Here is a 12307-nt window from a genome sequence, read left to right as displayed (position 1 = left end):
AATACAATCTATAAATTACATTTTAGCTTTCTTTTCTGTCTGTGTTTTAGGAACTGGGATCAGGGCCCAGCACATGTTAGACCATCAGTCATGAACCAAGAATCTGCATTTCTAACTCTGGGTCTCTTCTGAGTACGTCATGTGGAGGCTAGAGTGCTCCTATTGCTGTTCCCCTTAGGTTTTGAGACAGGGCCTCTCACTGACCCTAGCACCCACAGTTCATCCAGGAGCCTGTCTCAGTCCCCGGTACCCGGCTTTGCCGGCTGTGGAGGTTCCAAGCTCAGTGCATAGCAAGCACTTTATGCACTGAGTCATTCCCAGCCCTAGTTCTAACTATTTGAAGAGCACAACTTTATGATATTTTATATCTGCGTGTATTCATATTTTCATCTTATAAAACTGAAGCTAGCCAGGAACTCTGTCCTTGTTTCCTTTTGCCACAGTCTTGGCAACCATGATTGTACTGTGTTGTCTCTGTAAGTTTGACTACTTAAGGTAGCTCATCTGAGGAGAGTCACTCAACTCTTGTCCACCATGACTGACTCTATTTAGCTTAACATTCATATTCCAGTACTTGTCATAAGTTTCTTCCTTTTCAGGCCTAATCATATTCTGTTATGCTGTATATAAATGACCTGGTTCCTCCACTTTTACCCACCCCTTCCTGCAAGAGAGAGAGAGAGAGAGAGAGTGAGAGAGAGAGAGAGAGACAGACAGACAGACAGACATAGGGAAAGATATACAAGCAAACAAATTAACAAAAAGAATTTCACTCATCTGGAAATAATGATTTTTCTCATCCCACTAAAGGTTCAACATTTTTAAAAGATTTGGATTTTCCTCTGCTACCAAATTGGGTTTTAAAAACTCTTAATTCCTTCTCTTAGCGTATCGACCTATTAAGACAATTTACTCAGACCAGCTTTCCTGATTCCCCAGTCCCACCTCATCTGGAAATGATCTCCTATTTTTCACTGGCAAATCATTGCTTCTGTTCTTTAACCCATCCTTTGCCGCCTTTGTGGGTATTTGTACCTGTTTGAGTGTCCACACTTAGTTGTAAATTCCTTGAGCCAGTCTTTGCATTCCTACGATGCCTTGCATCCTTACTATTTGGTTTACTGTTAGAGATGAATTGATACCTCACACAAAGGAGTTGTTTGTCCTATTTTTGAGTGTGAATTTTTTCCGAATCTGAGTCATTCTTCTCATTAGATTGGCAGTTGGTGCCACTAGAAACAAGAGCATTTTGAAATGCCTGTCCTGAAGGGACAAGACAAGTGGAAGGATTATTGGAGGGCAAGCAGTAAGCTATGGGAGGAAGGATTCCTTAGAAAAGAAGAGTGAACACAAGATCTTACTGTTCATGCAGATCGGAAAGGTTTGGAAACCAAGACCAGTTAGTTGATTTGGGCCAAAAAAATGTCAGGAGAGTGAAGGCTGCAGGGACTAAGGTGGAAGGGCTGGTCAGGGACCAAGAGTAGGCCAGGGGAGGAGCCAATCACTGTGGAGATTGAGTGGCCCATTCAGAGAGCGTCCTTATGATGTTACCTGTGCATAAGGAGGGTCTGTAAGACTCTCACTTACAGTTATTTCAAGTTTGCTTCCAGAGCAAGCCTAGCAAGTCGAGCTTCTGTAGGTATATTCAAGGGGCTCCTGTTGGATGCCAGCCTAGCTCAGCGCTGCCGTCTTCAGCCAGAGCCATCCTGCACTCAGTCACGGTGCATGGGTGCATTTAAGACACCCTGTTTCTAAGAAGATTTGAGCCAAGCAGCTGAAGGGCGACATGAACTTTATATAGTGGTGGCCGGTACTGCAGGCCCTCCTCTCAGGAAGAGCTGCCCCCAGCCATCCCCCGAACCTGCCTAACCCAAGTGTTGCAGACAAGGACTGATTCACAGTTGTGCTGTGCTCCTATATAAACACCTCCCCAGTTAGAGCAGGTGAGCACAAGGTAGGTGTTACCCAATGTGCTTTGTGGTTAAAGGACCAGACCTTTTAAAAATCGTTCTAACGCACATGTGGTTCACTTTTCAAGGAAAATAACATGAACTTACTTTACTGTCAGAAGTGAAATGTTATAGGTGTGTCTGGGTGTGTTTTATAAGTCATTTTAAATTTTCTTTACCCCTCTCAGTTTTATAGGTTTTTTTAATCATGATATTATAGCCATTGTCTGGACTTCAAATCATATGTGAAACATTTATTTTCTCTGTGGTGTCCATACCTGGACCTAGACAGCACAAGCAGCAGAGGCGTTGTCAGGCGTTTGTGGTGTTTGGGAGAAGCACTTGTCTAAAGGGCTGTGCATCTCCCCGCAATGCTGAGCATACCCCAGATGACAGTGCTGAACAGTTGTGTCTAGGAGAGGCCAGCAAAGGAAGCATCTGCTGTGTGCGGAAGGAACTGTGATACAGCGAGGAGGTTAGATGTATGTAGAGGAATGTGCCGAAGGGTTAACCTGAAACGTTCCACGGGGCCCTGGTACACGTGTGCAGCATGTGGCAGGGCTGTGAAAATCAGGACCATGTGTTTTCAAAGGAAAGGAAAGCAATTATTGAGAGAGGTTTTCAGGGTTTCTGTGTATGTATGAGCATGTGTCTTAAGAACACAAAGCAAAGGGTCGTTCGTTCTGTGGATAAATTAAGCCTCAGTTGGAAAGTAAGCAGTGTAGGACTGCTGCCCTCCACTGATAACGTTTTGTAAGAAGGAACAGCTTGTGGCTCATTTGAACGAAAGCGGATGGATCCCCTTAGAGTATGATGAATAAACGCTTGAGCCTGTATCCATTCTGGCTTCTTAGAGCTGATGTTCTAAAGGCCGTGTACAGAGCTCTTGTCAAAGTGTGAAGTGAGGAGGAGCAGGATGTCTCAGAAGTGCTGCTGAGACAAAAGTCGTTGCTTAGAGCCAGGGATTTCTCAAGTCTGTGTTTGGAGGACGATGGGAGAAAGTGGAAGGGTGTTTGCATTGGGCACGTCCACTCGGAGAACATTTGAATGCCACAGGCAGCATACTGGGTCACGTGTTCCCCTTATATCCACAGTTATCCTTAAAGGCAAGTCCATCTTGCCTGACAAACTGTTCTTTCGAGAAAGTCTTAAATCCAGAATTTGCAGTAAGGCAAATAATGTTCAGTTCAGTGTTCCATGCATCTCTATGATTTTACAGAGAGAAATTACTACTAGTGGTGCTAGGAATTATTTTTGAGACAAGGTCTTAACTGTGTAGTCCCGGCTGACAGTTGTTGCTGATGTGAAACCACCGTGTAGACTAGGCTGGTCTTGAACTCACAGAAATCCAGCTGCATCTGTCTCCCAAGTGCTTAGACTAAGGCTTGGCAAAGGTAGCTGGAGAAACAACTGTGAGCACTGGGGAAGAACCCTGTCCTTTAGCTGTGAGTCGCGCTTGACAGCCAGTGCGTCTTCAGCCCTAGGAATGTTTCAGAGTGAACTCGATGAAGCAGAGTTTAACAAGTGCACGCCTCCCTCACGTCTTTAGCTTCACTTGTGTGTGAAGTGATGGGCAGAAACACAGTATTAAAAGCCAGAGTCTAGAACCAGCATTTCCTTTGGCTCTAACTAACTCCTTGGCCTGTCAGCGCCTACACTTCACTGTGATGTTTATGCATAAGATGGTCTGTGCCAGGCACATGAGCCACTACTACTGCAGTAAGGACAAACTGTTATTTGCATATTTATGTAAAGGTACTTTAATAAACAGTGGTGGAAAACACCAGGGCAAGCTCCTTAAGGCACAACCATGTTGTGGCTTAAGTCCTTTATTAGAGTGGTAATTTGAAGTAAAAAAATAAAAAATCCCTACAGAGTCAGTTCTGTGGAACTTCCAACCCAGTGTTCTCTACTTGGAGATGGGGAAAGCTATAATGCAGTATTTCCAGGCCTTTAGAGACACCAGCTTTCTTTGTAATTGCTAGCATGTTCTCGCAGAAATTCTTCATAAATACCTACCTAAGAAGTCTCTTCCCCATGAACCGGAACTAGCCATCACAGGTAGCCATCACAGGTAGCCATCACAGGTAGCCATCACAGGTAGCCATCACAGGTAGCCATCACAGGTAGCCATCCATCACAGGTAGCCATCACAGGTAGCCATCCATCACAGGTAGCCATCACAGGTAGCCATCCATCACAGGTAGCCATCACAGGTAGCCATCCATCACAGGTAGCCATCACAGGTAGCCATCCATCACAGGTAGCCATCACAGGTAGCCATCACAGGTAGCCATCACAGGTAGCCATCACAGGTAGCCATCACAGGTAGCCAAGAGAGCTGACCTTGTTGAGAGCAGTAGTCACACAATGTATGTTTTGGGTTTTTCTTCTTCTAATAAAGATTGGAGCAACTAGAATCTTCCACATATACTTTGACCCTTGTTTCACTGGGCTCTGGCAGACGCTCTGTCCATATCTGTAACAGACCTGGGATCAAGGGGGCAAAGCTCAGGGCTAGAGGGATCAGAAGTAGCTCACACAGTCAGAGCCGGTGTGTGAAGAAAGCCAGCAAGGGAGTCGGTAAGAGACTGGAGCCAGCCTGAGGTAGCTGGAGACCCAGGCCGCAGTGTTCCACTGTCAGTGAAAATTAATTGGGCCCCTCCTACAAAGTACTGTTCTAGGTACTGATACCCTACTGATTAAACAGCCTGTCCTCATGAACTCAGTCTGCTGATAATTTTTATTAGCTTCTTTCTAGGAGGAAAGAAAGTGTCTCTGGGAAGTGTCTGCTTTGGTTGTATTTTAGCTTTCACTACATGAACCAGTTTATAGACTTTTTTCTTTTAAAAGAACTGCTGTTTTATCTGACCACTGCTACTTAATCAGAAAAATGTCCAGAGCATGACCTTGACATTTTCTGTGTCAGTGTGTGTAAACCCTTCTATTTGTAGTGGTCAGTACCTGTGCTGGTCTAAATGTGGAACTCTAACCTGCTGCAGTGTCGCCTTCCCTCCACACTGCTTCTCAGACATCCTCTCTGCTCGGTTTGTGCCTTGTAGTTACGCAGCCCTGCTAGCCGACTGGCCTGTGGTGGTCCTGGGCATGTGCACACTGCTCATCGTGGTCTGTGCCCTGGTGGGCGTCCTGGTCCCCGAGCTCCCTGACTTCTCGGACCCGCTGCTGGTAAGGAGGGCCCGACCTGGGTGAAGCCTGGTACCATTCCATGAACTGAGAACGTAACCGCATGGTGTGTTCGCAGCAGCCCTTTCCTTCTTTGTGTTTGGATAGAGTCTTACACTGAAGCTCCTTAAACTTGTCATCCTCCTGCCTCAGCCTGTGAGTGCTAGGATTACAGGTCTGAGCCACCACACTCAGCTCCCCATTTCTTTACAGACCTGCTGTAGTCACCAGTAAGCATACAGCTCTCGTTCTGCAAGTAAAGATGTGTAATCTATACTCTTAAGTAAGGTCAAGAGACTTGCTCACCCCAACTCAAGCTCAAGCAAGAAGTGGGGACATCCAACTTCTCTGTCCCCCTGTTTAACCAAGAGCAATATATTGAAGAATGCGCATACTCAGAAAGTATTTTATAAGGATTTTAATACCGTGTCTCTCCCCACCTCTGAGAAGTTAGAGGCATTTCTGTGTAGATAACAGGTAACAGGACCTGCTGAGTGTGTTCCTCTGCGGTGGAATAGTGGGGTCACGGTGACCAAGGCTAACATGTGCTCTTGGTAAACACTGTAACAGTGCACAACACACTTCACTTTGACCATATTTCCTGCAAGGTAGAATTATGCACTTACTAAATGCTCGGGCACAGGTAAGTTTCTGATACACTTTCCCACTTCCTGAGACATGTAACTAGAGAACCTTATGACTCTGTCACAGCTAAGAGGTGATGATTATCCAAAAGGCCTTGCATTAACACAGGTCACCTCAGCAGTCATGAAGAATGCCCATGTTTCCTGTTGAAAAGTCTACACATCATGTTGATGCTGCTTTCCTAAGCTGTTAACAAAATTGTATTTAGTGGGTAATGAAATACACTAATGGGAACACATAATATTTTGTCTTAGGGTTTTGAACCAAGAGGGACCGCGATAGGACAGAGGCTGGTCACATGGAATAACATGATGAAAAACACAGGATACAAAGCCACATTAGCGAACTATCCTTATAAGTATGCAGAAGAGCAGGCCAAGAGGTAGGTAATCATTTACTTTACATGACTTTTAGATAAAATATCACTTAATGAAAAATTAAAACACAGGGCTCAGTTGCCACCCAGTTGTCACTGAAGCGCCTTGCTGTGCTGTGATGAAAAGGAGACTTTTCTTCCTTACACATGGAAAAATAAATGTTGCTCACGTGAATCCTCTCAGCTTAGCATCAGATGCTAAGGAGGCTGGAGCTTTGGGGTTGTACTGTAAGAATCTGCCCACCCCCTTGTAATAGCTAGAACTTTATCAAAGCCCAGACTGTTTTTCCCTTTCAGCCACCGGGACGACAGATGGTCGGATGATCATCATGAGAGAGAGAGAAGAGAAGTAGACTGGAACTTCCAGAAAGACAGCTTCTTCTGTGATGTTCCGAGTGAGTGGGCGGGGCAGCTTCCTGGGTCAGGGTGGGATGATCAAGTCTAAAGCCACGGCCTGCCCAACGGTCTCTCTGGTTCTGCAGCTATAGACAGATGCCAGCTAAGTTTGAGTTTATCTGTGATAGAAATGGAAGGAAAGGGTTCTGTTCAAATTGAAGGAAGCAGATAATAAAATTTTCTGCCTTGTCTGAGCTTTCAAGTCATATGTCAAATCCTTCTTCCTATGTGTTTCTGAATCAAATGACAAGTATGTATTCTTAATTGAATATAAATAATCTGTTAGCAAAAAAAAGTTTTATAGCTTTGTTTAAATGAAAGTGAACATAATAAGGACTGTCCACATGCTTGAAGTGGCGGCGCATGCCTGTAGACCCAGCTGCTTGGGGGTGAGGCAGAAGGTGTCTGCACCAAGTTCACTGTCTCACTGTCAATATGGTGACCTCCCAGAAGCAAGAGACCACAGGCGTGAAGTGGCCCAGGTCAGAAAGGAGCCCTGCTTCCTCACTTAACAGAGGAAACAGAGAGGCCCGGAGCTTGGGTGGGCCACCTGACTGGAAGGACGTGTGGGTGTGGTACTGAGGGTAGGGCCCTGGAGCTCCAGTTGTATGTGGTTGACGGAGCTGCAGCTGCCTAGCCACAGCAGAACAGGGCCTCACAAGTCTCTAAATGTTGCCATCCAGCTGACTAGAGAAATGTAGTTATGCTTAGAGCTGCCTTGTTAGCGGCAGCTGCCCAGGAAGGACATGCAGGAGGTGGCGAGGAGCAGCTGATGGCTCCGACGGCTGTTCAGTGGTCAGAGTGACAGGAGTGAGGGTTGGTGTGATGGTTTCAATGGAGCAAATTCACAGTAACATTCATTTGGTTTCAACTTGTTGAAAACTCCCTTGGTTGATATCCGTGCCTCGTTAGACAGCAGAGGACCCTCTTAGTTCTGATATCCCGGAGGGGGCGGGGAAGGAGACCCCAATTTTATGCCAATTCTCGGCAGCAATGCAAGTTCACATTCAAACATTCTCTGCCTCTTAAAACACAGATTAGAAAAACCAAATTCTGATTATTCCTATATTTGGGCTTGTTGATTTTGTTTTTCCTCTCAAAGTATTATCATTATACATTGCTAAATCAGCATGGGTTAATGTGTTAATAAGAACAATAGCAAATTCGGGACCTAAGACTAGATTTGCTTCTGGTAGTCCCCACCAGTAGCTATCTCCTGAGCTGAGTGATGAACTGGCTTGACTGAAGCCTCGTGGGCTCCAGGTGACTCCATCTCCATAAGGCAATAGCTCTTTGGTGAACATAAGTGTTTGCTAAGAACAACTGAACAGTCATGAATAAAGCCATTTGTAAAGACCTTCACACATTTTTCCTGTTGATTTGCTAACAAAATTAGGTACTTTAGATAATGTAAAGTTAATCTACTTTGTTTTCTTTGATAGTTCTAAACCTTTTAAGTAACCGGGACAAAAGCCTTCTCAAGGAGCACCTGCTTCCATTCTCAGGATTATTTGACATAGGTCTTATCTTGTTTACACATGAGGAAGTAGGCCCAACGAAGGCTAGTGTATGCTTGCGTGTGGTCACAGCCAGGTCTGACTTGAAGACCACACCCCTTCCCCTACATCACACACCTTGTTCACACAGTGTCTGGGTTGGTCTGGCATAGCACTCCAGCCCTCAGATAGCCTCTCCTGGGAGAGCTTTGATTCAGTTACCTCAGTAGTCAGCTGCCAGAGAAACTTCCCTTACAATCCTTTTGTTATTCTCTAGTGTACCATTCTAATATTTCTTGTGCCATTATAAGAAAGAAGAAATTCCTTCTGTTAATTTTCTGCTGATAACTTACAACCTTTTCTTCCTAATTATAATGTGATCAGAAATAGGTTTGTTAGATACTTACTACAAGGTCACCATGCATAGAGTAGGTACAGGCTTTGAATTAAAGTGACATTAACACACACACACACACACACACACACACACTTTCCCTGCTGCTAACAAATTGTCTGTGCAGTTTTTTTTTGAATTGTTTGTGAGTTCCAACTCTTGTCAAATCATTATAAACATTTTTCTTTTCGTCTTCTCAGGTGATGGATACTCCAGGGTAGTGTTTGCTTCAGCAGGAGGGGAGACTCTGTGGAATTTACCTGCAATTAAGTCAATGTGTGATGTGGATAATTCCAGGGTATGTAAACACAGCTGAAATCTCTTCAGCACAATAAAGCCGTGTTATGGAACCGCCTACCTCTGCCTGGTGTCTGACCAATGAAAGGCCGGTGGGGCTTTCCGCTGTGGGGCAAGCCCCAGCAGGCCAGTGTGCTGTCCCAGTATCAAAGTCCTCTGTCTCGCCATCTTTAAAAACACACCGTCTTCCTTAATAAAGAGCCCTCCTTTGTCTCTCACTCTCTCATCATGCTGGTCTTCCGTTATTTCATAGTGGTTTCTTTTCAGGGTAATAGTGAAGACTGTCTCTGTCACTCTCTTCTCTAATTCAGTGTCACTGCTCTGCACACTGCCCCTCCCCGAATCACACCATCCCCCTCCTGTCACATCGCCCCTCCCCTCCCCTCATTACTTGTCATCTTTGTCACTGTACAGTAAAAGGCATACCCGCCTCTCACAATTAGTGATCATTCCAGCCCAGCTGGTGATTTCAGAGAGCTTAGGAAGCAGGCTAGGAAAGGGTGGAGAGGTGGGGGAGGGGGCATCCAAAGACAACAATGCAGTACCTGCCAGAGTGGATCCCGACTCCAAACCAGACTCTCCCAGCTCTAGCCACCTTGCTCCTTTGGAAGACACTAGGATTCGGGAGGACAAGCCCTTCCTGTGAACCCAGCCAGACCTGCCGCCAGAGACCCCCTACCCACTGTGCTTTGTGCTTCCATGATGAAGCCCCTGTCCCAGCCCTGGTTTTGTGTGTTTGGTTTGCTACATATGCCGTTTTCTTCCTGAATGATACAGCTTAGTCCCTTAGTATGCGTTAGACGCTAAGACTCTAAAAAGCAGCACTGTGTCTTTGAGCAGTGAAGGCAGTGTAGTCCGGGCTTCATCTGTGTGTCTGTGAGACCCTTGGGAGGTGACTTACACGGAAGGCACACTAAGCAAGAACAGGCGCAGGAAGCGTCTAGGAAGGGGAAATAATGGGAGGAAAATGAAAGTGAGGTGAGACTGGGCCTAAGTTAGGCAGAGCCCCTTATCTGCCTGCGGAAGCTGAAGTGACCCCCGGCAGCCAGACAGCAGAGCCTCCTTCAGCAGAGCAGCGGTATCCACCAAAGCCACCCAGGAGTAATAAGTTAGGCGAGGAACAAGCATGTGCTTTGGAAACCTGAATTCATCCATGTGGAAGCCAGAGGGTAACCTCAGCTGTCCTTCTTCACACTGGCCTAGGACTTGCTGGGGATACACACAGGGCTCTACCTGTCACCATGTCCCCAGCACTGAAATTATAAGCACATCCTAGCATGTGAGGCTGGGTTTGCTGTGATTTGTAAACATGGGTTCTGGGATTCGAACTTACTTCCTCATAGCAAGCACTTTACAGACTGAGGCATCTCCCTAGCCCCTCTCTCATACTCTTGAGAATAATGTTGTGCACAAGTTCCTTTTTTAATCTGTGTGTGGGCATGCATGTATGTGCATATGTGTATATGTGCACACACCTAGGTACACGTATAACAGCACATGTGGAGATCAGAGGACAACGTTCAGGAGTCAGTTGTCTGCTTCTGCCGTGTGGGTCCTGGCCACAGGCACCTAGCCCCACTGAGCCATCTTACCAGTCTAGATGTTAACAACATGTTTACAAAGTGAGAATTTGGGGAACCAACCCAAAACATACATCCAAAGAAGTGTTTGGTATGGCCAGTTGCAGAACCACATTAAATGAATAAATAATCAATTGGGAGCCTAAAATTGGGCTCTACTTCAAAAAACATAGTCATATTTGTTAAATCTTGTTAAATTAATACTCCTTTGAAACCAATTGCAAATGAGATGGTATTCTGATCTTACGTTCCGCTCTAGGAAAAAAGTGATAAACTGTCCATTTGATACATTAGATAATGACTTGGGTCAACAGCTCCGCAATGAGATTACTGCTGGGGCATTTTCCGGTCCCAAGTTGGAGCTGCCTTGGGACAGTGCCCTGCCTCCTTGAAGGCCTTTCCTTCCTCTCAGTCCTGTTTTGTGTGTAAGTGCTTAACTCTTAACTTCTCACGGTAACAACCAACCCAATGATCCAGAGCAGGGCTGTCTGTCAGTGTTTGGTCCAGATGGTACAGCACCTCAGGGAAGCCACAGTCCCTTGTCTTTTGCTGTGTGTGTTCCTCAGATTCCACTGAAATGGCGTGCCACCTGGGCACCTAATTCACAGAGAGAGGGGCTTCCAGAAAGAGTGGCTCTGCTTCTGATGCTTCTGTCCTGTCCACCTCCCCACAGAGGCATCCTCTTCTTAGCCCCATTGTGTCTCCAACTGTCCAGTCCTTGCTTCTGTCCTACAGGACCCTCTGACCGACAGACATTCGTAACTGGAAGGCTCTCCCTGAACTTCACTCCACTGGAAGCCTTTACCTGTTCTAGTCTCTGCACATTTTAGATGCTGGAGCTTTGACGACTCAGCTTGTAAAAGGGATTTGAAATTCTTTGTCTGAGACCCTGGCTTACTAGATTAACCTTCGTGGACTGCTGGAATCCCTAGCCTCTCAGAGGCCTGTATATTTTCTGACTCTTCTTTGCAGAGGCCTTTGCCTCCGCTCCCCTCGAAGCTCCCTCGAGCTCTCTCTGTGGGCTCGGTTACCAGGAGAATCAGGACTCCGCTGGGCCTGCGAGCTGGTGTTTAGTCTTCCTTTCTCCTTTCTCGGCTTCTTAAAATACTTCCACTTAGCCAGTTCTTTTTAAGGTTAAGGTATCATTTAAATCCTTCTGGTTTTTCTTCTCTCTCTCCTCTCTTTGTACCCTATTTTAAGTCACCTCCACCCCTGCTACTGTCTAACTAGGGAACTGTGCAAAGACACGTCACAACCACGTGAGCAGAATGACTCCCAACTCCCACGGTGAGTCGCTGGGATTAGAGGGCCGTGTTCCTGTGAGGGACTGGCTTTCGGAAACTCTATCTTATTTTTACAAACTTCTAAGGTTTTGGAATTATTCCAGGGAATCCCTTTTCCCAATGTATGACAAGAGCACAATCTGCCTCCTACATAAAGAGATATCCAGCTGCCAGTCTGTCGGCCTCAGGCTACGGTATTAACTTCCGTGTTCACCAGTCACTGCAGAGGAGTTACTGCGATGTGATAAGACGCTTCCAGACTCAGTGCTTCCTCTGTCGGTCCTTATGTGCACGCAATGCACTGCTCGTCCCGTGAAGTTATAACTGCATATCTTTGCCTGGTTTCTCGGGCACTCTGAGGGTAAACTGAGGACAAAGACCACAGGGCTGTCTCACGGTGTGCAGGCACTTGGGCAGGAGCATAGGGCCTCAATGGATGCGTGAGCTCTCCCGAGTCCTCCAGGCCTTCCTTCAGGACGCTGGGGTCCTGGAGGGACAGCGGGTGAACTATCATCTGCCATCAATACTGGAAATGCTGTTTTAGGGACCCATGACTTACTAGCTCATTTTTCTCAAGTTAAGATAGATGCATTTTTAAACTTGGAAACAAATATGAATTATCCTGTCTTAGAAAAGAATAATGTGTTTTCAGAAATACACTTCAAAGTTGAATTTTTGTGGAAGTAAAACTCTCTTGCATTTAAATGA

The 12307-nt window shown here is 45.9% G+C and overlaps 1 protein-coding gene across 3 annotated transcripts in view; it reads left to right on the top strand.

Moving 5' to 3' along the window:
• The window catches only part of Disp1 (dispatched RND transporter family member 1), a 143293-nt gene that overhangs the window by 125500 nt on the left and 5486 nt on the right, over positions 1 to 12307 (top strand). For all 3 annotated transcript variants that reach the window (XM_052200369.1, XM_052200370.1, XM_052200371.1), the window contains 4 exons: positions 5012 to 5135; positions 6032 to 6159; positions 6451 to 6548; positions 8640 to 8737. In XM_052200369.1, coding sequence (XP_052056329.1) covers positions 5012 to 5135; positions 6032 to 6159; positions 6451 to 6548; positions 8640 to 8737 — 448 coding nt within the window. The remainder of the gene's footprint in view (positions 1 to 5011; positions 5136 to 6031; positions 6160 to 6450; positions 6549 to 8639; positions 8738 to 12307) is intronic.

The sequence above is a fragment of the Apodemus sylvaticus genome, chromosome 12 (genome assembly GCF_947179515.1).
Source record: "Apodemus sylvaticus chromosome 12, mApoSyl1.1, whole genome shotgun sequence".
In the NCBI taxonomy this organism is placed as follows: Eukaryota; Metazoa; Chordata; class Mammalia; order Rodentia; family Muridae; genus Apodemus; species Apodemus sylvaticus.
The sequence above is the reverse complement of the archived record's forward strand: the minus strand, read 5'-3'. Positions and strand labels throughout refer to the sequence as shown.